A 24,394-nucleotide genomic window follows, 5' to 3' on the forward strand; every position below is an offset into this window, starting at 1 on the left:
TGTCATGATTCCGCAACCGTATAGGCGTTTGCTATCGCCCTGACACTGCGATGCGGGCATCTCTTTGAGTTTTTTCCTGGTGATGGCCGACGTCCTCTCAACAGCGAAGCCCATCTGTGACCAAGTGATACCAAGCACAAAGAACTGAGCAAATCAGCCGGGTTGCTCGAGATCGGCCCAGCGCAGTATGACCACAATATCGACAGTGTGGGGTGCTATCCCGTCTCCGCCATGCCCCGGGAATGCTTACGACTGTGAGACCAGAACAAGTGATATATAGATCGCATCCGGACGCGTACCAAATGGAAAAACCAAAGTAACGCTACAACACTGCGGCGGGATAAAGAGAGCACTCGTGTACCTAGACGTTGGCTGAATAGGCACGTGAAGGTTGGTTGGACTCTGGCACTAGGCGAATTCCCCTATTGAAGAAGTTGGACCAACTACGAACTTTAATCTCCTCACGACAATAACCGTCCACGATACGAAAAACAGGAAGCGGGTCCGCTGTTGGTTATCGTCACGGTTGGACCTCATGGTGAGAAACGTGGAGTTGTGGAGAAACAGCGGAGCCAATGATGAACAGATGAGGCGCTAGAAGGATCGTCACAACATGGCCAGCATTCCTATCATGACTCGGACGATGGAGCCGAAATTACCATAAACGGCCAAATACCAGACTTGGTGGGCCATCGGAGCACATCGAGAGCGTCGTTCTCCACTGTATCGATCGTAGAGAAAGGGAGGTATGAACCGGCCAACCAAAACCTAGGTCATTGTAGATTTGCGTCAAATGCTGATATCTCCTACATCTAACATCAGCCAAGACATTCTTCTTACACGCCAATCCTGCCACCAAGCCCCGGCACCCTACTCGAATACCGACACGACCGCCTTGCTCACCAGCCTTGTCCCGTCCGTAGACGCATCAACATTGACACAGTTGCAATAGTCCACGGTAAATGTCGATGCATCAGTGCCTGGGGACCATTCTGTTTCCCGGGGATACGCATGGATGGCCGGGAAGACGCAAAGCCTAGCAGCACGCGGCGGGTCTGGCGCATTGGGCCCTCTACCTGCTAGCCCCTGATTTTGCTGCCAAAGCCCCATGTTCTCTAGCCCGATAAGACTCATTATGTCCGGGTTGAAACGCGCCCCTGTCGGGACGAAGTCGGCTCGGTACCTCTGACCCGTTTGTAGCAGCAGAGCCTTGAGCCTCAGAGCGTTGGCGAAGATCTTTTGGAACATGGTCCGTATTGGGGACATAGTATCCTGGTGGGCTTCTGTGGAAGACTCATCACTCTCATGAGCCTGAAGATCGTAAACTGTGGAAAGCGTCTTCTCCAGCTCATCGGCCAGAGACTTTGATACTGTATGGATTTGTGATTGCACCAATGGATCTTCTCCCACCCTCTCGTGGACTAAACGGTCGAGTCTCCCCAAAGCCTTTGCACCATCTGTAATGCGAATGGAGGTTAAACGGTTGTGTCGATGGCGGAAGGGGGATGCAGCTCACCTCTTTGGAGAACAGTCTCTCGATACTTTGCCAGTAGATAACAGCTGCCACTCAGCAAGCCGAGGTCACCATGCTCGAAGACATTCAACAAGACACTCGCCGCTATCAAGCATCGCAGTGTGTCAACCCTAACCGGTGGTTGGGCGTACATTAGCGTCATCCAGGACTCCTGGCTGGCTGTAGAAGCCCTCTGGATCAATGGGGCCACGGGCGACTGCCGGTCCCATACGCTCGGCAGAGGAACAGAACTGTCACCATCACTCGCCAATGACAAACAGACTTGATCTATTCCAGAAAGAAGTTGGTGGAAATCCAGCTGGATGTCTTGGTCTGATGGTGGGAAGAATCCTTGCTGGATCCGAGCGTCATCCACCTGTGCCTTCTCCATGTGGGAAACCTGTCTTCGTAGTTGTAGTACCAATTCTTCAAGTTTGTGACGTTCATGGTTGCAGTTGCAGGGCTGAGTTGATGGGGATTCTGTGCTTGTCAGTGCATCCTGTATGCCGTGTAGGCTTTTGTTTATCGCGTCGACAGCAATGCCAAGTCGTGTATCATTCATTGGAGAGGGAACTAATAGACTGGAGTCAATGCCGCTCGGAGGAGGCGACAGCCCAGAACTGCAACGAGTTGGGACATCATCACCATTTGGGCATTGGTGGCCTTGGGGGTGTTGGGAAAACACTAGTTCGTTGCCATTTTCTGCCCCGGTTGTCTCTCGACTTGAGAAGCCAAACGTATGGGCTGCTGTCTCCTTTGACAAGCCATCGTTGAGTTCAAAGTAGGGCTGTGGGCTTGCCAGAGCGCTGGTCTCGCCGGGACTCTATAACAGGGTCAATTAATGTCAAAGTCAGATAACTAGCAAAATACTACACACATTTGGGTGTGACGGGGCGCTTGGTGACGACGGCGGAGACTCGCTGTCCAGGCAGACCGCAGCTCTGGGAGAAGGAGCCGATGGAGCTGTGGGCAAACTCTCCGTTTCGCTTGACGTCCTGAGGGCCGGCCGCGCAGTCGCAGAATTTGAGGATAGGACAATTTTGATCCCAGGCTTAGGGTTAACTTCGCCCAGGATCTCGGACGATCGGGAGTCCAGGATGGACCTGATCTCCGTGACTTGGACCTGCAATTGAGTGCCTTCAAAGTTTTGTAGACAACTTGATCCCTTTTCTAGAATTATTGGTGTATAAGGGGACGCCGCTTATGAGACTTCACAATCCACCTCAATCTCTGATCAAGAGAAGACCATGCGAAACTTTGAGTGGTGATGCGCTTCATGTAGTCTGGCGCTGTTTGCCTGAAGACCTCCCCAGTTGCCAGGCAATGGTCAAGCCAAGCGAGTACATGGGCTTGTATCGGGATCTGGCTCCCGCAGCGCTTTCGACTGACGGTAAGTTCAGACCTGGCATCTTCGCCGTCTTCATGAGTGATTTGCCGCTTCCGCTTCGCCATTTCGACTGTTTCGATTTGAGTGGGAATGAGCTTCAATTAGAATCAAATGGATTTCTTCTCCGCCTAGGTTGCTCGTTCGCAAGCTGTTCAAGTTGCAACTGCCGTTGATGTTTGTGAATGATTGATCACATTTCTGCCAGGACATGGCTTTACTGCAACTTAATATGAAGCGGCTGGGAAGGGCTGGCTGCATTTTGTGGAGACTCAGGGGTAATTGCCCAATTGATAGCTTCGCCAGTGTTTGCTTTTTCAATTCGCCCCTTCCACCAACCTGGAAATTGTCCAACGCCTGGAGGCAGGTACGACCCTGGTGACTCGAGCCCCGCGCAATCCATGTCCATCGATGGCAGATGGCTTGCTTGGAAAAGACTTGTCCCTGTTATTCTAAATACACATCTGTAGCCATGGCTTCAGGTGAAAAGTGTGACATTGCTCTGTAAAAGTTTCAGGGTAGGCCAAAAAACCTTGGCGGGGAGCGAGATTTCGTGTCGGCTCTCCTTGAAAATATTTCTGTCTTTGAATTGACACACTACTTATTCACTCCAGCTTTCTGCATCATCACGCAAATCTATGCACCGCGTCTCGTTTACATGTTTGTGGCAAGCACTGCAGCTACCTACTTCGTCTTTCAGCTGTTCTATTAGCAGACGGGGACTCTGTCATTGCCATTTGCTCCATTGCCTTACCGCTGTTACTCCAAGACCGACTGCTCCAGTTAGCATTGAAGCCAATCATTCGGGCTCACCCTGCTAGCACTATCCAACTTCGAGCCTTTTGTCTGGGACTCGCCCTTTCTTTTCACTTCCCGGTCTCCGCCAACATGGAGTGGAGTCCTTTCGCTGATAGGCCGGCATCTAATGCTGGGTCGTTCTTTTCGTTACGCAGACAAAGCCTGGATGCTGGTTCGGTCGAGTCGTTGAGATTCTCTGATGCAGAGTCACAACTGTCAAACAAGAGGCCCCCCTCTGACATGGCAGATGAACCTGCTAAGAGGCAATCGCTCTCCGCCGCGAGATCAACAGCGCTTTCGAGAGTCTCAAACGTCAGCTCGGGGTTGTTCTGCACCCCTAAGCCTTCGCCATTCCGGGCGCCATTGAGACCTGTTGCTGGCCCTTCCAGACCACCCCATTCATTAACAGAAGCTTCTGACTACTCAAGACCTTCGCCTTTAGTTGAAGGGCCTTCACGTTCCGTTGGGGAATCTTCTATTTCGAGACCTGCCCCCTCTATCTTTGCTTCCTCATTCTCAATAACACCACCTCCGCTCGTATATTCCCCATCCTCTTTTCATTTCGATAGACCATCTTCCCGCCAATCATCTCACAGTCTCGGCACACGCAGCCGGGTAATCCTTGCTTTTGACTTTGGTACCGGCTACTCCTCAGCCTCGTATGTCCTGATTGAACCAGGCCCTACTGAAGTTCACTCAATTTTGCCAAAGGTCCGTGCAATATCGGAATATCCGGATTGCAACCTGTCTCCAGATGATCCCGCGTCACGTCAAGTCCCAACGGAGTTCATGTATTCTTTGGGGGTCCTCCAGTGAGAATGACACGTCAGACATGCGCTCAGCTGACCGAGGAAGATGATCCATTTGCAGATTCGGACGGAGATAATGCATCCGAATCATCATTCGACAGCTTGGAACTTCGTCACGACCGGAATGAGCTCTACCGTTGGGGCCACAGTGTGCATCAGGCCTGGCTAGAGGTCTCCACAATCCAGTTCAAGAAGTTCAAGTTACTGCTTCAGGACAATGACGAAACAGCGGATGTCCGTGAGATGCTCCGTCGTGATCTTGAAACACTGGCATCGAGGGCAAGGAGCAAAACTCAGATTGATCTCATCATCGATTTCTTGACAACCTTTGTTGCACATGTGAAGAAAATGCTCGATGACGCAGGCATCTATTCCGGAACGGACAAGTAAATTGTGATGTGTATCCCGACAATTTGGTCACAACGGGCTTGCCGGAAAATGAATTTCGCCCTTGCCAAAGCATTCAAGTCGGTTGGCTTTGAAGGAGTTGACGTCGAGCAAAACTCCATCAAAAGCCTCTTCATTGTGTCGGAACCGGAAGCTGCTGCAGAGATAGTTCTGCGGCAACATGTTGAAATCAAGGTAAGCAGAAACTCGGGAGCCCTAGCCTCTGGTCACTGCTAACGATGAAAATATCAGACTGGGCATCGATTAGTTTTTGTTGACGCCGGTTGGGTGCCCTTTTCATCCAATACCGTATAATTAGCAATGATAGAACTGACCTATATTCTGGCTATACTTAGGTGCTGGGACAGTCGATCTGATAACCTACCTTGTCAGTTACGATATGCCGCTCCGATTGAAAGAAGAGGGCGCACCACCTAGTGGTAAGGCTTTTGGCCTCGACTATAAACCATAGTGGACCACTTCAGCTGACCAGATTCACGCAGGCGGGATGTGCGGCTCGAGCTTCCTAAATGAGAACTTCCAAGACCATATCTTTGGTCTATTGAAGAAACATAGAGAGATTGGCAAAAACGATGATGTGCTTCTACATCGTAAAGCAGAGGAAATAACCTGGACGCAATTCGAGTTTACCCTGAAACGATCTTTTGATATCTATGACAATCCCAGGTACTACCATATACGCACAAATGGGTTACAGGATGACAGACAACATGGCTTCGCCAATGGTTATGTGGTGGTTCCCTTGTGAGTTGACCGCTATCAAACACCCTCATCGTTATCACGGCACTGACAGGCTCTCGATAGTGACGATATCCGGCAAATCTTTCTCAAATGCTTCCACCAGATCTGGGCCCTGGTGGAGGGACAGCTCGAAGCATGCAAAGCCAGAGGCAATCGGGCAGATGTAAGCAACACCCACAATAATGGGATATGACACTAGCTGACGCTTACTTAACTGTCACAGAAAGTCGTTCTAATAGGGGGGTTTTCCGCTTCCCGCTCTCTCCGGGCCTACCTTAAACAATCCTTGTCAAAATACGATGGCGGGCGTATACAGCTGATAGCACCAACAATCAAGTCAGTAGTTTGGAATATGGACCATAGCTCTTCTACAAACGTTCATGCAGTCACGGAACCACGGTCTCCAATGGGGCTGTCCTTCGTGCCTTTAACAAAGAACACGGGCCCCAACGTTTCGCGCGATCTTCGTATGGCCTTCTGCGTCACTTGCCCAAGGACGTTTACGATTCCAAGCATCAGAAGCGAAACCACCAGGACACCAACGAGCGGACTCAACCCGCACCTTGCACGGGAGAGCCGTATGTGCGAATCACAATTGAATGGTTCATCAAGAAGGTATGCCTGCCCTTTCTCTTTCTCTTGACCCCGCAATGACAACACATAGCTGACAAACATACGAATTTCCCAGAATGATATGATTCCCGAAGACTGGACGAGGAAGCCAATCCGCTGCCAGCATTTTGTGAAACGCTGCGAAGATCCGCAGTTGGTTGTGTGGGAAGCACTCTACGTTTCTGACTCCGCCACGGCGTCCTTCTTCAAAAAGTCCCACGCCAGAAACAAGGGTAAACTGCCTACTACTGCCCCCCTGTATGACACATGGTCAAGCTAAAATGGAAACTAGACTGCGAGAGGATTGGGTACATCCGCGTCGATATGTCTTTTCTGAAACAAGAAGGACGTTTGGTCCCCAAACCGCTGCCGGAGGGGGTTGTGGGCGACGACTATTACGAAGTGGAGTATGACCTCATTATGAAAGTGCACGACCGAGACTTGCAATGTAGGAATCCTCCCTAGCTCTTCGATTCTCTTTCTTTCTTCCCTCTGTCCCTGTCTCAGTTGGTGTTATTCGGTATCTAACAAGCAACCGCAGGCTACGTAAAATATGGGAACAGGACACTACAGGAGTGCCAGATCAACATTGCTTCTGCATTCCCGGCAGCCGTCCAGTGAACAGGGCAGGGTTTACTCATTGAATGGGGACAGTTGCTTGTTTCCGCGGGGTTTGAACCTTCTGAAATGGTGGTTTCACACGGGCAATCACACTTGGTCGCATCATGACAGTTGTGGGTATTTCCTTCATATCGAGATGGCCTGGTCATAAATTGGATACATAGTCAACTAGAAATAAAACGAGTCCGCACTTGCCCAGCTATCCCACGCCGAACCACTTGCCTTCCCTGTTCAAACTCAATGGGCTCGCTCCCCTCGATACAAAGACCCAACTTTCCTCAAACCCATGCCTTTTACCAATACATGTAAGCCAACAACATCGTCAGCCTTGATGAAGAGCAGTTTAGATGGCATGCGGCCGTATTGGACAGGAGGGAGACCACACACACACTTATAGATATTGATGATGATTGATCCTCTGGCCGTTTTGGACACATACTAGGCTTTTTTACTAGCCTCACACACGCTTTCTGCCCATACGCACCTGTACATGTTGGAATTGCCATGTGACCTGGTCCTCATCCGCCGACGGACAACAAATGGGGCCGAGGAGGCGCTGGTGTATCCTGAGCGAACAGCATACCGCCGCGATGAAGAAAAGACCACAATGTCACCATCCAATTTATGGACGACGTGGCCCGCTCTCTCGTCTCAACCTGAATAGCTCGCCAACCTCCCACTTCGACCGTTCGTGCAGATTTGTCCTGGTCTGCATTCTACAGCCACGTATCGGCCCGTATCCAAACCATCAAGAAAAAAAGCTTTTCGTCACCATAAAGCAGGGGCAAAGCATAGTGTATGACCAATTGGGATGAGATCGAATGATGTTGATTTAAGCTCCTGTCAAGGTGCCGCTGTGCCGCTCCAGCTTGCGGCGAAAGTATCAAAGTTCAAGGGCGACGCAACTATCTATATACAAGGTTTGCCCCGTGTCGCATCATATTCCTTCTTCCGCTGCTAGCTTCAACCTTATTCTTGCAGCAGACTCATATTCCTACATGTAAATAATAATGGCGTCTACGCCTTCCAAGAAAAGTTTCTCATCGGATCGACTTCTCTCGTTTTTTCTCCATCAACCTCGCTTCGTTTTCTTCAGCCTCGTTTTCTCTTCTTCAAGGCAACCTCTCTTTTCTTCAAGACGGCTTCTTCTTATTCAAGCTATCACTATGCCTTTGTAGAGCATGGTTGCGTCACCTGGTTTGCCGAACCGGGAGTCCAAGATCGCAAAGTTCGTGTACTTGACCATACACTGACTCAGCTCTGTGGTCACCGCGTCGATCTCGGGGTTGGGCTTGAAGTAGATGATGGGGAAGAAGCACTGTTTGACCTTGGTAGGCTCGACAACTCGATCGCTGACGTCGTTCTCGATATCCACGACAGTGAGGTCGATGGGGTCTTTGCTAGGTACGAAGCGCGCGATGTAGCTCTGGTTGCTCAAGACCAGATCGGCCTTCAAGCGCAGCGCTCTCTCGTAGAGCGTGGTGAGGTGGTTGGCCACGACGCTTGTGGGCGTGTTCAGCGGCGCGAAGAGCTCGGCCACGTCGAGAGCAAGAGCCTCGGCCTTGGTCTGGACCACGTTCTGGAAGGGCTTCTTGTCAGGCATCATCCAATAATACCGATCTTCGAGATAGGACTGCAAGGCGACCCGCTCCTTGATGTGCAGTGAGTATGCGCCATCTATTCAATTGATACGTTAGCTATGGCTGCCCTGACCTCTATCTATACGTGGGAATGGATGGTGTTAATGATACTTACTTTGCTCGAAGATAATCTTGCGGAACTCCCTGAGCATTGCCGAATCGTCATGACCAGTAAAGTTTGACGGGAAGTCGGACTCGAAAACGAAGAGGAATACGTGCGCGGTAACGAGGGCGCGGAACAAATGGCAGTCCTCATCGTCGCGCAGTTCCCATGCGTTCAATCCCCAGCCAAAGGCGGTCTTGAACAGGAGATTGATCTTCTTGTCTCCCAAGGTGTCATTGCCGGATACGTTCAACGTCTCCTTCAAGCCAGTGAGGTGAAAGGGGTCGCATGCGTCCTGGATGTGGAATTGCAGGTCCTCAAATCTCTTCACCAGGCTGCCCTTGCTAAGTTGCGGGAGCCCCCGCTCAAGCTCCCCCACGTCACAGTTCATCTTTTCCTGGCTCTTGAAACGATCCTGCAGTTCCTGATGTCTTGTACGGACCAACGACGGGTGATTGGCTGGTGACGAAAGCATGTGTCTGAACAACTTGTTCGATTCCAGCAGTGCCAACTTCTCATTCTTTTCTTTGGTGAACATCTTCCAGAGCCGAATGTTCTCTCGCAAAAGTGCGCTTTCGCCTTGTGCTGGAAGTCCACCATGAGACTGAGCCTGGGACTGTCCAGTTTCAGTTCCAGCGTCTTGTTCTGGCAGACCATGAGCCTGGGACTGGCCAACTTCAGTTTCAGGTGCAATCTCTGTGCTGGCCTGTGAACTTCGTTGCTGCGACTCGGAGTCCTGTTGCGCGTGAGGGGTCTCTTGAATGGTAATTCCAGGGTGAAACGACGGGGCCATCTCTTCTTGCTGATGCAAGTCTTGGATATGGGTCTGCCGGGGAGGAGTATGTGGAAACGCGTTTTCAGCTACTCGCAGCGGGCTTCCTGGCTCGGGTGAATCCTCAGCCTGGGGTGCGCGGTAAGGCTTCGGTACAGTCGATGTCGCAGGGCGGGGGCGATCTTGCGGCTGCACGATGCTTTGTGCAGAGAATTTGCGGGGCTGTGGTGCCTTCGCCGGGAGGACGTGACGCTGGGGTCTTCTAGTGAAGCCTTCATTGATTGGACCCTCAACTGACAACTCGTCTTCAACGTCCACTTCCAGATTACGAGTGTTCTGTTTGGCAAGGCGGGGTTTCTTGGGAGGAGGCAATTGGGCAGCAGCCTAAAGAATGGTTAGCATTGGTTGATATGGGAATGAAAAAGCCCTGCTACGCTAGATGAAGGGACAAGGATGACAAGACAGGCATGAAATTGTTGTTTGAGAGGGGCATGGGACGTACCGATTGCTGGCGCTTCTTGCGGAAGTTACGCGAGGGGCCAGCAGCAGCAGCCTTTCTCTTAGGCTTGCTTCCGTATTCACTTTCGGATGAGTCTTCAGAAAAGGACTGGACTTCTGTTTCGTCATCGTCGTCGTGCATGGTAGCATCCTTGGCGGATCCGCCAGCTTCGTTCACTTTCTTCATCTCAGCAGCTCCAGCAACGTTGGGCTTGGCCAATGAAGCTTTGATGCCAGCGATGAGAACCGCCATCGGGGTGTTACCGGTCAAGTTGGGTACGATGGAAGTACCATCCACTAGGAGGTTCTCCATGACTACCTTTCGTGTTCCCTCAAGCTTCGATCTGATGTCTTGGCTGGTCTGGCGGTCGATCTGCCTCTTGGCGTAGCTTGCAATGTGTTGGCAGACCTGAGTGTACTGCGTGAAGGTTCTTGGGTGATCAACGTTGGCGATGACATGCTCAACAACTGTCTGGGGAAAGGAAATGTTGTGCTCAATGCAATGATCAAGCCAAGCGAAGGCTTGTGCAGTGCACTCTTGAGGCCAATGCAGACCGCCCATGGTGTCGTGATGATGCGAATTGGTAGTTGATGGGGCTGCAGGTCTCAAGGACAGAGGAGGGATGTGTGATTTCACGATTGCGATGTAATGGTGGAGGGTCGTTTTCGCTTTGCTGAACATTGCATGGAACGAAAGTTTGTGGTGTTGGTAGTAGCATGCAAACGAGCAGGGAAGGAAGGAAAAGATGAAGTGACATTTTTCAATCTGAAATTCCTTAATTCATGACCAAGGAAGGTATGTGTGTTCTGGGTGATTTTGAGATGACAATCCTTCGTCAGGTGTGAATTGTTGGTGGGTGGGACTGAAGTGAAATCTTAGCGCTCAATAGGTTGGGTGCCTTAGTTGATGTGAGGGAGACAATGAGGTTGAAGATGCACCTTACAAGTCAGGTGAAAAAATCCGTGCCTAAGTGCAAATTCAATCGAAGCTTGTCAGGTTGTCCGGGTAGCTGCATGATAAGCACCTACTCACATTCACATCCCCAAAAAGATAGGCAAGGCACTTGTTCTATTATTTCCCACAACATTCTTTTCATCATTGTTGAACCACTAAACATTCTTTTCCCGCGTCGTTGCCTTTGCTGATTTGACAGAGAGCACACGCTCTCCATCAATCGCAGGGCTGCTTGAAGCTCAAGGTCCTTCGCCTCTTCCTCCGCTTTGCTTGATCCCGCCATCCCGTTTGCCCTTGTGTTCACCCGCAGACCTGGTCTCGTCCTATTGGGCAATCCTTTGCCAAAAGCATGGGAATCTCACTTCAGGAGAGACAACACATCGCACTGCCTTGGTACCATCCCCAGCACGATGTCTCTCATCAATTCACCCCCGACTCGCCAATGGCTCTGGCTGATGCCACACCCTCTGCCTCTGAGCAGAAACTGGTCATTCTCGCCATCGATTTTGGTACATCTAACACCGCGATCCAATTTGTCATCCTCGAGCCAGATGAGATCGAGAATCGTGCCAAGGTTTCACCTGACAGACTGCGGCCCATTACTCATTACCCTGAGGACATCCACAATTCGATTGGCGACCAAATGAAGAACCAGGTACCCACAGCGTTTCTATACCCTCCGGATCCTGAATTTCGTGACTCCGATCCCCGATTTGGGCCTGTCAAGAACGAAGGGGAGGTAGACCATCGGAACATTGCTCTGTTCGGCTATGAAGTCGTCGATGGAGTACACGAGGCTGCTGATGAGAAGCCTCGACGTAACAAGCAGCCGATGACTGAGGAAAGAATTGAGTGCTTCAAGCTTCTCTTCCAGAATGACCCCGAAACCCGGGAAATCCGGGAAGAACTTCAGCCAGTCGTTGAAAGGCTCCAAGACACTCGCCGCATTCCTCGAGGGTCGCCCCATGTGGCCATTACGGCAGACTACTTTACACGTTTGCTCAGCCACGCAAAGTATCAGCTGAAAGTGCTGTACCATCTGGACAAGGACTATAAGGTTGAGATTATATTATGCGTCCCTGTAGTCTTCAGATTGGGTGCCTGCATGGACTTGCAAAAGGCGCTGGCCAAGGCCTTGTGTCGAGTCAAACTTGGTGGGGCTGCCTTCTCTGATAAATGGATTCCTCGATTCTCCATGATTACGGAGCCCGAGGCAGGTGCTCAATGGGCTTTGAAGCAGTATCCAATCATTGAGGTGAGCATTATTAACCAACCTCGACTACACGTTTCATTCAAATCCTGACCCAGACAGAAATCCTCCCGGCTCTTGATACTAGATTCAGGTAAGCATATGCCTCGAATAGTATGGCATTCTCATAAGCTAATCACTGCTGTAGGTGGCGGTACCTGTGATACGAGTCTTTATCAGACTAGTGCAGGCTTGCCTCTTCGACTGGCGAGAGAGGACGCTCCACCCACAGGTAAGAGCACACGTGTATTCACAAGTAACTTAGAACATACCTTTTAACCATGCTTAGGTGGCCTGTGCGGGTCTAACATATTGAACGGCATGTTTTACAAGCACGTCCTAAGAAGATTGCAAGCCGGAGCAACTTACCTCGAGGAAAAACGCGGAAAGACTCTGCAGGAGATTGCCCAAGAGGTCACCTGGGAGCAATTCGAGCAAAGGAAGAGAGGCTTCAACGCGTTTGAAGAATTTCCGCGCCCTCAACTCTTTAAGTGTGAAGGTCTGGTGTCGGACACGGAACATAGGTTCGGAAGAAATGTCATCAGAATCGACCAGTGAGTTCAGATCAAACTTCCCTTCCGAATGTTAACTAAACTGAGACACAGTGGCGATATCTCCATGATGTTCCATTCTTGCCTCGAGAAAGTCTGGGCCTTGACAGAAACCCAGTTGACCATGGCCAGGGAGAGAGAGAGACCAATCAAGGTAGGTTCAACCGCGCAATGCTCATATGACGTATCTCAAACTAACCTCTGATTAGTATATCATTATGCTGGGCGGTTTCAGTCGATCGGAGTCATACCAGATTCGCCTGAAGAAGGGCGTAGCAGATTACAACGCCCAGTATAAGCCGCAAATCGAGCTTCTGGGGCAAGGGCAGCCGATCGAGTGAGCACATCAAAGCTTCCTGAAAGTAACAGCGAGAGAATATCATACTAACAGGAAGGTCCAGTCCTACCGCCATTGCTCAGGGTGCAGTGCTTCGAGCCCTGAACAAGACTTCTGAACCAGCAAGAACACTTCCGTCGTCCTACGGTATTCTCCGCCACATCGAGGACCACGAAGACAGCCCGGACTACAAATATCTCCCGGCAAAGTCCAACAGAGGAAGATCAAAATTCACGTACCTCGATGGCAAGTGGTGGTTCTTCGACCGCATCATCTGGTTTGCGCAAAAGGTAAGGACGAATGATATCTTCAACAAGGCATGAAATGTTACTAACAGCAATACAAGGGCGACGACATCGGCACAGACTGGACTTATTCCATCTCCTCTGATCATGTTTTTGTCAACAGTGAGGCGCGACTCCTCTGTGAAGAGCTAATCTTCATCTCCGACATGACCATGGAGTCCGGCTACCTAAGAGAAGGCAGGAAGAACAAAGGTAACACCGCCCACAGTATCTATTTGTGAATTGGAACACGGCATCGCTAACATAGTACCCATGAACAGGTTCCCGCTGCATTGGGAAGATTGTGGCGGACATGACGTCCCTCCGTGACGAGCGATTGATCCTGCCCGAGCAGAATGGCAGAAAGCAATGCTGGAGAGTCTCCATCGAGTTGGTTGTGCGGATCAAGGGTCTCAACCTTGAGGGTATGTGAACAGCTCCCATCATACCTGAAGTACTTTTTATTCGATTGGCGAAAAGCTAACAACTATCTAGTGGAAGCCAGATACCGGGGCGAGAAGAAGGGCGAGTGTGTCGTCAATATGGCACCAGCCTTCGTTGCATTCAATGGATAACATGGCGACCGAGACTCAGCCGGCTGGCTATACTAGTGTCGAGGACATAACGTGGCTTGACAACTACGAAGAAAGTCGGCGAAGGATATGGGTTGCTCCCCCTACATGTTGGGCGTCACGAAGAAAGCGATGATTTGTACATTTGCATCGGTACATCTTGAGGTGCAGTTAAGTGCTCACACTGCTGGGGCACAAGACAGGCTGGCATGGACCAGCTACACTGGCAGAGAGACCATGAGCACCGAGACGATATCTCTCTTGGAACTCACTGGCTAAACTGAAGACGTTTTGTAATAATGTTGTACAATAGTTCACCGCGATGCAGTTTAGTTGGACGCGAGCGCCCATATGGCAGCTTGCGACAAGCAACATTCTGCATCTCAATACACGCATTGATAATCTGCATGACTCCATACCTTTAGTGATGGAGTGAGGGAATAAAGTCTGTAGAGATCATAACATCCGCCTTGGGTAAATGTCGTTATCCCCATGATATAATCAAGTTGGCGGCAAAGACCGATATGATTTGACCTGGTCTGAGATACATGCAGAGTTGGAAACTTTCGATTGCTTTTCCCCGGGTGGAAATTTTTCTACCTTAACGCAGGTCGATCGCCATCAGGCTGTGTGCTACCCAGGAAAGAGTGCCTTCAGCCGTTCTTATCACCCAGTCTCAATTCAACGCCATAGCGAGCCTCAATCGCGGCGGTGTCATCTCGAACCGACGCGAAGAACCGAGTCCAGACCAAAATTGTAAGACTGGCGTCGTAGCCACCCAATCACGGCGTCTCCCTTTCCCTGCAGGTGCTGATGCAGTCATGCCCCCCAACGTGGGGAGACGGCGAATCACAGTTCACAGCTGGCAATTATTGGCTCACCGACATGCACGTAAGACTTTAGCTTCTACATTGGTCATCATGGAAACCATCGAGCCTTGTCGGTTGCTACCATACTAACCGGCTGCAGGGGGATTTTCAGCCGTGTTGGCGTTGTCGTGTTAATAATTTCCACGTGACCAATGGCACCCGCTTACCACACCATTGTAACCCTTGAGAATGGAATCATTCAGCCTGAAATTTGCGTCGATTCCTGATAAAGAGAGTCGAGCAGAGACGCAAATGTACAGAGGGGTCTCGCTGTAACAATTCCTCTCACTGCTCAATCCCAACAATTTTACCTGAACATCCCAAATGGCGATCAACGGTACTGCCACGACCCCGGATATTTCAGCTGCACAGCCAGACTCCAGAGGGGAGAGTCGCACAACAGCAGATAATGGCTACCTAAAAGAGCCTCAGGAGCATCCCCAGGACGTCCAGCAGGAATACCTCAGCGCCCGGTTCGATAAGAAGAAAGATATCCTCGACCGCTTGACCCCCGAACTTAGAGACAGAATTGAACATGAGATCAAGCGCATTGACAAAGTCCGCAAAAGGTTTCTCGCTGACGGGAAGAACCTAATCACCAACGGGGTACAGCAGACCGCCAACGCAACGCGAAAGTCTGCTGAGGAGACGCAGCAACCCACCAACGAGACGAAGAAGGTCTTGATGCACAGGCTGAATACCTCGCTCCTTGATTGGCAGGAGTGCGTCAGGAAGAATAAGACCGCAATGATAGGCGAACTCGAAACGAAAAGGGACGAGGAGGATTACGACACAGAGAGATATGAGAGAGAACGTGAATTCTTGCAGACATGTAAGATCTCAAATCCCCCAGTCACAGAAACAGCGAATCAATCAGTGGTACCATTTGCCCCTTCAAGGCGTCTCCCAGCCTTTATCAGGCTTGGAAAAGGGCGTTCAAGGATGCCACAGTCCCCTAGGAGTCCTCATGTCGAAGAGGCGGGCGGCCCTGATGAGCAAGATGACCACGAGCCTTTGTACGGACTCAAAGCGTGCGCCATGTACTTTAAGAAGACTGAAGGCGAAGAGTCAGGGTGGAGAGGTTGGACATACAAACACAAGGGCTACGGCAAAACCAACTTCCCCAACCAGAAGATCCCTGTCCACGAACTACTGGAGAGCACTGAGGACAATCCACTGATGGAACCTTGCCCGGAGGACCACATACGGTACTTCCATTTCCCGACCAACAACATGGAGTGGATAGAGGTGAGTTTAAGACCATGATCTTTCCGCTTGTATCAAGTAATAACCTGCTTTTGCAATAGAAAGCTATTGCCAGGTACTACAATGAGAAGCCGCAAGCACTGGACAATAGGCACCATACCTACAACTTCAACGGAAGGAAGACGGACAAGCTGCTAGCGCGGGAGTTCTGGCGTGGTCAGATGCATGGCAGCTCAACATACAGTCCGACCCCAAGGACCCAGCTGGGAGATGGCCCAACGACGGCTGAAGACCGGGCGAAGAAAGGGGGCCAATCCATGCGAGGCACATGCGTGCTAAGTGCTCCATCATCCCCAGAGGTCAGCGCATAGTACCGTTTTTATTCACGGCCGCTCACCATCATACTGACAGTTATGCCAGAACCTACTATAAAGCAACCCACGCGTCAAAACACCAACACGTCGGCTCCTGAGAAACAGGGGCTAGCTGAAAGCAATTCGTTTCCTAACAGGATCTTCTCAAAGGAACGGAACGTCGCACTTTTCGTAGGTGAAATGGTGTGAAGGGGACCGTGTGACAGGCTAACAGGGGATACAGTTACCATACATGCACTGGGAGACAAGTAGCCGCAGAGCGAAGATGGTCCAGGTCATCAATGAGACCATTGGCTACCACAAGCCATCTTCTTCGCCAGCCTTCTTCGATGTCACCCTGGAGAAGATCAAGAAGAGCAGATTGAAGACCGAGCCAAAGCCGTGGAGGTATGTTTCATTTACTCGTCAATAGCCTTTTTACAATTCCATGCACATATGCTTATAACGTGAGAAAAGGCGGCTATTGGCTAGGTACCTGTTCACATTGGCTCAAGTAGCTGAACAGATGGACTATGAAGCTGATGAAAGGCTGCTCCGAGACTATGTCAAGAATGATCCTCCTTTGCATATTCGACGCACGCTCGACCAGTACTACTTTGTCACTCTTGACGATACGACCCATAGAGACAAGGATCAGGTGGTTTACAGAGGCACACTGGACAAAACATTGAACAGGACCCAAAGCCGTGTTGTCATGGTCGACCAGCTGTGGCTCTGGATATTGGATGATAGTAAGTGATCAAAAGCCGAAACGGTAGGATGGTACTGACAACCCGCAGATACTATCATTACGTCATTCCCCAGGCGCTGGGGCAGAAACAAACCTGACCCCTCTGGTGTACACAAGAGCCTACGCGAGCGATTCGAAGCCCGCCCGGAGGACATCAGATCAATCCAGCATCTAGGTGTGTGGCTGAAGAACCCATTGTTCGTGCGAGGAGTCCATTGGGATTTCCATGAACCCAGGTGGCTATGGTTCTTTGCGCTGACCTAGACCTTTTTTAGCGTTGATGATCATCGATCAGTGCTCTCGTGTGTTCTTTGACCGCACCAAACCTCTTGACCACCGCCCCGAGGTTATGGACATCTTTGCGTCGGCAATAGCTCATGTGGTGAGTTTACGAATCCATTCCCATGAACCAGATAGACCACTAGAGCCAAATGCTAACACGTTTCAGGATCAATTGACCGCGGTCGCTTATGACACCTTCTGGCATCACACAGGTCTGAACAACCTGAATATGCTTCCCAAGGCTATTGGCAACAGATACTTGGACATCAACCCCGAGGGGGCCTTGCTGAAAGAAGCGCAGGATATTGCCGAGGAGCTCAAAATGATGAAGCGCATTTACAATGAGCAGATCAAAGTAGTCAAAGACTTCAAGCGGTATCTGATCCATTCGCAGGGGCGACGAGCAGGTCAACTTCAGAATCTACTCGAGGACTTGATCAACTCCAGGAACAATCAAGAAGACGCCGACGAGGAAAATGACGATAGCGGTACTCCAAATCGTGAATATAGTCGGAGTACGACTGAGGATGCAGATGAAACCCTCCTGGAGGCCGAGGGAGTACTGGACTTGGTCAGAAGCAGAAAGGCAGAGATCATCGAGCTGGAACAGTCTGCCCTGCATACGTGCCGCCAGGTGGGTCCCGATACCTTATGTCCAGAACGACACTGACTGACACATGTATGCAGCTCGAGGGTTTCTTAACGCTCAAACAGCAGCAGGCATCCATCGTGGAGGCGAAAGCGGCTCTGCAACGTGCTGAGGAGAGTGTGAAACAAGGACGGGCGATTATGGCGTTTACTATCGTTACCATATTCTTTGTGAGTCTCTCCTTCAGCCGACGCCAAAAGAGTCCTCGTCATATGCATGCGCAACGCTAACACCGCTACACCGACCACAGCTTCCGCTGGGCTTTTTCGCAACATTCTTTGGGATGAACAATGTCGAAATCAACGAGGCCAAGTGGATGACTCTCAACGATCAGATCATGTACATGTGTAAGCTGCCCCGGGCGGCATCTCGCCCTGTCTTGCCCTGTCCCGGCCCCTCGCCAAATTAGAAGGTTGACATTTTCTGGGTAACAGTTTCCCTCTCCACCGTGGTCATCGCGCTGTCCACGTCGATAGCTTTCTATCCATCCATCCGGCCACTTCTGGCCCCCATCATCAAGCCTGCGTTCGCGCTCTACGAAATACTGCGCGCAGAGACAAGCAGCACTACCAACAAGAGACTCGAAGCAAGGAAGTGGCAGCGGGAAGTACGGAGGAGAGCCGCGGCGGAAGAGCAACGCCCCAGGAGGCAGCGAGACCCCGCTAGTCGGACAACTTCACCTAACCGGTTCGGGGAGTCGTCGGGCGCAATTGAGCTGGCGGGTGTTGGTTCGCGTTCGCGCAGGACGGGAGCTAATGCACCCGGGAGGGACGCAAGCGAGAATGTGTAATGGTGCTTACTCTGAACCCTATCTGGGTGGGTTCGTATCGCTTGATAGTATTGCTTGTGTTGACGATTGGTGTTACCGCTTACTATTGATAGATCATATAGGGGGCTCTTGCGAAGCCTCGTGTAAGGACTTGGGAGTCTGTCATCTCAAGTGATTGCTACAAGTAGAAAGAATACCTCTTTCGAAGAAACGAGGTAGGCTAGGCGTACTATATATAGAATATCCGAAGCGTGCATGCAGGCACAGTAGGCGCATGCAGTGCCCATACTCGTGCATCAAATACGTGCTTTTTCCATGCTTGGCCCTGCAGTGCTTTCTTCTCTCTTGCAGTTGTCACAACCTATCATATCCCGCAGAAGTAAGCAGGTTCTAGGTAACGTTTCATGAAATCTGCAAGGGATTTACGAGGTGGAGATGACCTGTGTGCTGGTACTGCATATATAAGTATGCACATGCTTAGGCTAAACAGACGCGGGTTGGTCTCTGGGCTCGTATCCTGCAGCGCCGCGCGTGCCGATCAATCGAACGGTCAATGATGCGTAACGACGGCGCTGGCCAGCTAGCCTGAGGCAGGACCAGGCAAGAAAGATGGAATAAGCAAAGTGGTGATGCAGAGCTATAAATTTGAATCACACCTTCGCATGCATTTACCGGAAACACTATTGTCTTGAAAGCTAAACTTGCGTTGTGTCACTCAGAACTTTGACACAGTATCCCAGTTCGCAATCAATTCGAAACATAATCGCTCCGAATACCTCAACGCTTTAAAAATCAACAACAATGTATCTCTTCAACTCAATAGCGGTCTTCGGACTATCCCTGACCTCGGGCACCTTTGCAGCAATCATCGCCCCGGAACTGCAAGCCCGCACTACCGCCGCCCCCGAGCCCACCAGCACCAGCGCCGACCCCTGCGCCCCGGACCCCTTCTGCGACCCGTCCTGGCCCGAGGGCTCGGTCTCGGTCCTGACGGACACGGCGGCGGGTGCGTGCACGCCCGTGCTCTCGACGCGCTTCCACTCCCACGTCTGCGGCCGCACCACCTGGACCACCAGCACGACGGTCACGAGCACGGCCGACTGCGGCGCGTGCGCCGTGGGCACCCTCGCGCCGCTCTCGGCGACGTACTACGTGCCGCACTGCCCGCACGGGGGGCACTATACGGTTTCGACGGCGGTGGTGGCGTCGACGCGGACGACTTGGGAGTGCAAGGCTACGGGTATGCCGTGATCGGGATCGAGGGTTTGAGGAACTGAAGCGCTGCCGTGTTCAGGGCCTGCGGAATGATGTTGATGTGGATGGAATGGCGTATCGGACATATCTGACAGCGTGGAGTCAGTGCACTCGGCTCGGAAACGTGTGGCAGATGAACGTATGTAGTCACTATGGCACATGATTAAAAGCATGTCAGAAAAATATTGTATTGGATTACTATATGCGTGTATGCATTCGGAATTTGATTATACGGCCAGTGCTGTCCCATTTGATGGCACAATGACACCATAGTCGATGATCTGTCCCACAGGCTCGTACCGCCACCTGCTAAAGTACGCGTCAAACGTCTGGTTGCCGCCATTGGTCGTCGCGTAGACACCCAAGAGACCTCCAGTTCCCGCGCCGTCTCCCGAGAGCAAAGCCGTGGTGTAGACGGCCAGTGACAATGGTTGTCCATCATCGTCATCATGGCTCGCGAAGACCTCGTAATGGCTCTCGTTCCGCGGCGAGATCCGAACTCGGATGACCGCGTCCTCATCCTTTAACCATGCGCTCGGCACCGGCACGATGATGGGCTCGGGCACCGGCGCATACCGGACCGAGTTCGCCCGCACGCGAAAGTACGGCGTCAGACCCGTCGCGGCTCTCTTGGACGTAGCGTTGCGCTCCTCCTGCGGGGGCAGCCAGACGACCCCGATGTCGACGTGCTGGTCCTGGTTCAAGAAGTTCGAGACGCCGAGCTCGTCGCCCTCGGCGCGGTCGGCACCGTTTGGGGGCAAGTGCAGGTCCACGCTGAAGTTGAAGTAGCTGTGCTCCTGGCGGCGGAAGAGGGCGCTGAGGCCCTCGATGCTCGCGTTGAAGGCGGCGTCGGCGGTGAGGTTGGCGCGGGAGGCGGCGATGCGCAGGGTGTTGGGATGGTCTTCGTCGGAGATGGAGAAGGTGTTGGGGTCGAAGGGGGCGCGCCAGTAGATCCAGTTATACGGGATTGAGGTGCCCGCAGCGAAGTCGGCGGTGTCGGCTTCGCCGACTACGGGACCAACGCCCTCGGTGACGGCTCCGACACTGGCCGGCAGGGGTCCGCTCATATTGCCGCGGACCTGCTCCGCGACCGGCCATTCTCCGGCGGGCCACGAAACGGGATACAGAACCGTTTCCCGGCCCATGGGGAAGATGAGGTCGTTGTACAGCTCCGGCCCGCCGCGCGTGGACAGCGCGATGCCCCACCAGTTCCCCGCCCCATCCTGGAAGAGGTCGGCGTGCCCGACCGTCTGGAAGTAGGAGTCGGTCCCGCTGTTGGACACGAGCGGGTTGCTCGGGCACGGCTCCCACGTCGCGTTCGTAGCCAGCGTCCGGGACCGCGCCAGCGTCGCGCTGTGGTCCAGCTGCGTCCCGCCCTCGGCCACGAGGAGGTAGTACCACCCGTCCTTGCGGTAGAGGTGCGGGCCCTCGGTGCTGCCGGTGCCGGTGCCGTTCCAGAGGGCCCAGGACTCGCTCGTCTTGCCCGTGGTGACGTTGAGGCGGCGCGCGATGATGGGGTTGCCCGACGACGCCATGACGACGGACCCGTCGCCCTCGTCGTCGAAGAAGATGTCCGGGTCGATGGTCCGCGTGGGCGTTTCCACAAACAGCCCGTCGGACCAGGCCGCGTCGTCGTAGGGGTCCGTCGTCGTGAAGAGGACGAAGCGCGGCAGCTCGACGGCGGTGTTGATCCAGGCCGAGATGAGGTAGAAGACGCCCCCGTGGTACCGCAGCGTGTTGGCGAACATGCCGGCGAACTGCTGGTTCGTGGCGGTGCGGATCTCGGGGAACTGGGCCGCGCGGTTGAGGCTGTGGCTTGCGAGCTTCCAGGTCGTCAGGTCCCGGCTCGCGTAGAGGGGGTTGCCGGGGAAGGCCATGAAGGTCGAGGTCGTGCAGAAGGCGGTGTTGTTGTAGGCGCCCTCGGCGACGAAGACGCAGCTGGGGTCCGAGTGCCATCCGGGCAGAATGGGGTTGTTGTAGGATCTCATCGGTGTGGTGACATTGCTGGCGGCGTTGCTGAGGTGCAGCAATGGCACGAGGGCCAAGAGTGATCGGGCTGAGAGGATCATTGTGAAGGTTCAATGATGGTCTACTCGGAGTTCAAGAGCTAGGACATACATGAGATACCTGCCCGCCTCGATGGAAGACACTGAGATGATGTTCGTCTCCCTATAAATAAAAAGGACGCGTTCCACTTGGCGAGGCTTGGCTCGATTCCGAGCCGAAAACAACACTAGCTACATACATCTCGGTCGAACTGTTTAGTGCTGCAACAACGGCCATAATGGATCTGCATCGTATACCCCACACATAATAAGGTTTTGCGGGTAATAGTATAGATCGGCTAGCGTCCACTCCGGATTGTGGAGGGGAGTGGAGTCACCGGTACTGGATCGCGCAACGAAAACCGGGGCCGTGCCTGACTACCGTTGCATCCGTGTTGGAACTTCGGATATATTTCGTCGCCTTGTCTTACGTAGAGTGATGTTATGAACCTGTCTTCTTCGCGTGGTAATGCTAGGTCTAAAAAACCCCTAAAGTTGCTAGATAATGTTGCCCGCGCTGAAGTTAGCAGACTGTTATAGGAATATGTACGTCTTCCTAAATGACTCTTCGGTTTCTTGATCACTATATTTTCACCCAGCCACATATGTTTTTGTGAGCCTTGGTGATTTGTGCCTTTTTGGATGGGGCAGGCCGGAGTCGAACGAGAGTTGGAAAAGGACAGCAGAATCAGTCCCCTTTGCTATGCCTCGTTTCCTACCGCTTCGTGGTAAGCTGTATGAACTCAGGGAGGCGCTTGCTCATACGCGAACACGAGAATGGTACACACCTCTCACCGAACTTCCAACCACGACAAGACTCTGCTTCATCTGCAACGCCTACCCTGTGTGGCGTTCACCTCGGCCGGAAATGCAGGCTTATCTGGAAGGCGTGCGATCCTCGAATTTCCGGGCCTGAGGCTGGGGTTCCGATGACGTGCATAAACGAACCCGGCATGTTGGCTCTGTCGTGGAGAAACGCCTGGTCGGTGTATGAACAGGTGAGATTGCGGCTGATGAGGGTTTGTCCCACCCCCTTTTTTAGCCGTCGGCAAAGTCCCACCACTCACGGCTGCCTCTACTGGTCAGCAGGCGTGTGTGCCACTGCAAGCCCTCATATGTTGGCGTGGGTGGGCGAACGCCTTTCGGGTGAGTCACTTGGCAGAACGTCTAGGGATGTTAGGACCTGGGGTATTGGTGGTCATCATTTCCTCTCCCTTCTGCGAAGAAGCAGCGATGTCACCGGTATCAGGGTGATGCTTGGCGGGAGGACATGCATTCACCCCACGATGTTTCGCATTTGCGAGGCAGGATGATATCAGCACCGCCTCAATAGGCACACTTTCGTGTCTTCCAGGCAGAGCCTCATCATCGCAAGGCATTGTTGTTTGGATGTACTGCTGGAAAGTCGCTCTATATTAATACTAAAACCTCATCGTCAGCCTTGAAACGCAAAATGGAGGCTCTCCGCACAAGATTCATCTTAGTCGCGCCAAATCCCGACTAAGGAGCCTCGTCGCCCTTATCCTGTAGCCATGTGTCAATATTATGACTATTACCACACTTACCTTGGATGCATCTACGCAGACCCAGCGCACGATCCTAATGACGTGTCTCCAGAGCCAGAGCAGCAGAATTCAGAAGAAGAGGCAACGAATCAGCATCATGATGAGGCGGACAGGACCCGTCCGGCTCCGCAACGTTCCGTATTCGGCTTTCAATTCCTAAACAGGAACGCCAGTCGCCCAGATGGGCCGGTCGAGATGTCACAGCCTCGTGAAGAGTCGGTGGGAGGCGGTGGTATTGTCGACCCGCCCAAAAAGCCACAGCACAAGATCAGGGAGGTCCGCATCATTCAGTGTCCCGAGGCATTGGAATATGGGAACCAGAACGATCCTCCTCAGGATAGGCATTGCCCGGGAGAGTTCATGGTGAACATAGATGATTACAGCGACGGCCAAAGGCATGTCCCAGGGCAGACGGACGCCGATGATGCCTGTCCTGTGTGCGTGGCAGTAGAGAGGGCCGAGAATGAGGCACAAGTGAGGAAGAGAGTGGTGAGTACAAAGCGAAAAGGATCCCCAACACGACAATGCTTCGGGGACTAACTTTCGGCTCCTCACCAGATCTCAGGTTACATCCCGCAGTTGCATAGTGCTGCTCTGGAGCCTAATCCACCACCCCCTGATACTGGCGAAACCGCCCAGGTCAGCAATGATAGGCGTGAGAGACGCCACTCGCACCACCGCAACAGACATCCTGTAAGTGTTTGAATCACTCACTATCTGCACCCTCATGAAGGTACTTCATTCCCAGAGTCGCAACTGACCATGGCCATACAGAGGGGCTCTGAACAGAACCCTCACCAGCAT

At 52.3% G+C, this 24,394-nt stretch overlaps 8 protein-coding genes across 8 annotated transcripts; 5 read left to right on the forward strand and 3 right to left on the reverse strand.

Moving 5' to 3' along the window:
• Positions 1-870: 870 nt before the first annotated feature.
• On the reverse strand, positions 871-1,248 carry PG997_011433 (uncharacterized protein; the record flags this gene model as incomplete). The annotated part of the gene is made up of 1 exon (XM_066815748.1): positions 871-1,248. One exon carries the CDS (start codon positions 1,246-1,248, stop codon positions 871-873), a length of 378 nt encoding a protein of 125 aa, XP_066665038.1.
• Positions 1,249-3,785: 2,537 nt separating this feature from the next.
• Positions 3,786-4,894, forward strand: PG997_011434 (uncharacterized protein; the record flags this gene model as incomplete). The annotated part of the gene is made up of 2 exons (XM_066815749.1): positions 3,786-4,406; positions 4,538-4,894. The coding sequence occupies 2 exons, from the start codon at positions 3,786-3,788 to the stop codon at positions 4,892-4,894; spliced, it is 978 nt and encodes a 325-aa protein (XP_066665039.1).
• A 48-nt stretch (positions 4,895-4,942) lies between these two features.
• Positions 4,943-6,730, forward strand: PG997_011435 (uncharacterized protein; the record flags this gene model as incomplete). Its single annotated transcript, XM_066815750.1, has 7 exons — positions 4,943-5,086; positions 5,364-5,656; positions 5,717-5,816; positions 5,877-5,989; positions 6,040-6,268; positions 6,342-6,498; positions 6,558-6,730. The coding sequence occupies 7 exons, from the start codon at positions 4,943-4,945 to the stop codon at positions 6,728-6,730; spliced, it is 1,209 nt and encodes a 402-aa protein (XP_066665040.1).
• Positions 6,731-8,039: 1,309 nt separating this feature from the next.
• PG997_011436 (uncharacterized protein) lies at positions 8,040-10,461 on the reverse strand (the record flags this gene model as incomplete). The annotated part of the gene is made up of 3 exons (XM_066815751.1): positions 8,040-8,563; positions 8,642-9,785; positions 9,904-10,461. 3 exons carry the CDS (start codon positions 10,459-10,461, stop codon positions 8,040-8,042), a joined length of 2,226 nt encoding a protein of 741 aa, XP_066665041.1.
• Positions 10,462-11,203: 742 nt separating this feature from the next.
• Positions 11,204-13,850, forward strand: PG997_011437 (uncharacterized protein; the record flags this gene model as incomplete). Its single annotated transcript, XM_066815752.1, has 10 exons — positions 11,204-12,109; positions 12,167-12,197; positions 12,252-12,335; positions 12,393-12,657; positions 12,709-12,808; positions 12,864-12,991; positions 13,056-13,281; positions 13,329-13,488; positions 13,557-13,700; positions 13,771-13,850. 10 exons carry the CDS (start codon positions 11,204-11,206, stop codon positions 13,848-13,850), a joined length of 2,124 nt encoding a protein of 707 aa, XP_066665042.1.
• A 1,190-nt stretch (positions 13,851-15,040) lies between these two features.
• PG997_011438 (uncharacterized protein) lies at positions 15,041-20,003 on the forward strand (the record flags this gene model as incomplete). Its single annotated transcript, XM_066815753.1, has 11 exons — positions 15,041-15,964; positions 16,024-16,281; positions 16,520-16,683; positions 16,753-17,027; positions 17,076-17,201; positions 17,302-17,408; positions 17,475-17,942; positions 17,996-18,127; positions 18,208-18,304; positions 18,392-18,685; positions 19,459-20,003. 11 exons carry the CDS (start codon positions 15,041-15,043, stop codon positions 20,001-20,003), a joined length of 3,390 nt encoding a protein of 1,129 aa, XP_066665043.1.
• Positions 20,004-20,207: 204 nt separating this feature from the next.
• PG997_011439 (xylosidase : arabinofuranosidase) lies at positions 20,208-22,049 on the reverse strand (the record flags this gene model as incomplete). Its single annotated transcript, XM_066815754.1, has 1 exon — positions 20,208-22,049. One exon carries the CDS (start codon positions 22,047-22,049, stop codon positions 20,208-20,210), a length of 1,842 nt encoding a protein of 613 aa, XP_066665044.1.
• Positions 22,050-23,557: 1,508 nt separating this feature from the next.
• On the forward strand, positions 23,558-24,350 carry PG997_011440 (uncharacterized protein; the record flags this gene model as incomplete). Its single annotated transcript, XM_066815755.1, has 3 exons — positions 23,558-24,079; positions 24,170-24,283; positions 24,339-24,350. 3 exons carry the CDS (start codon positions 23,558-23,560, stop codon positions 24,348-24,350), a joined length of 648 nt encoding a protein of 215 aa, XP_066665045.1.
• Between the last annotated feature and the right edge of the window lie 44 nt (positions 24,351-24,394).

This window comes from Apiospora hydei, assembly GCF_038363865.1.
Source record: "Apiospora hydei strain CBS 114990 chromosome Unknown utg000008l_segment0_segment0, whole genome shotgun sequence".
NCBI classification, from domain to species: domain Eukaryota; kingdom Fungi; phylum Ascomycota; class Sordariomycetes; order Amphisphaeriales; family Apiosporaceae; genus Apiospora; species Apiospora hydei.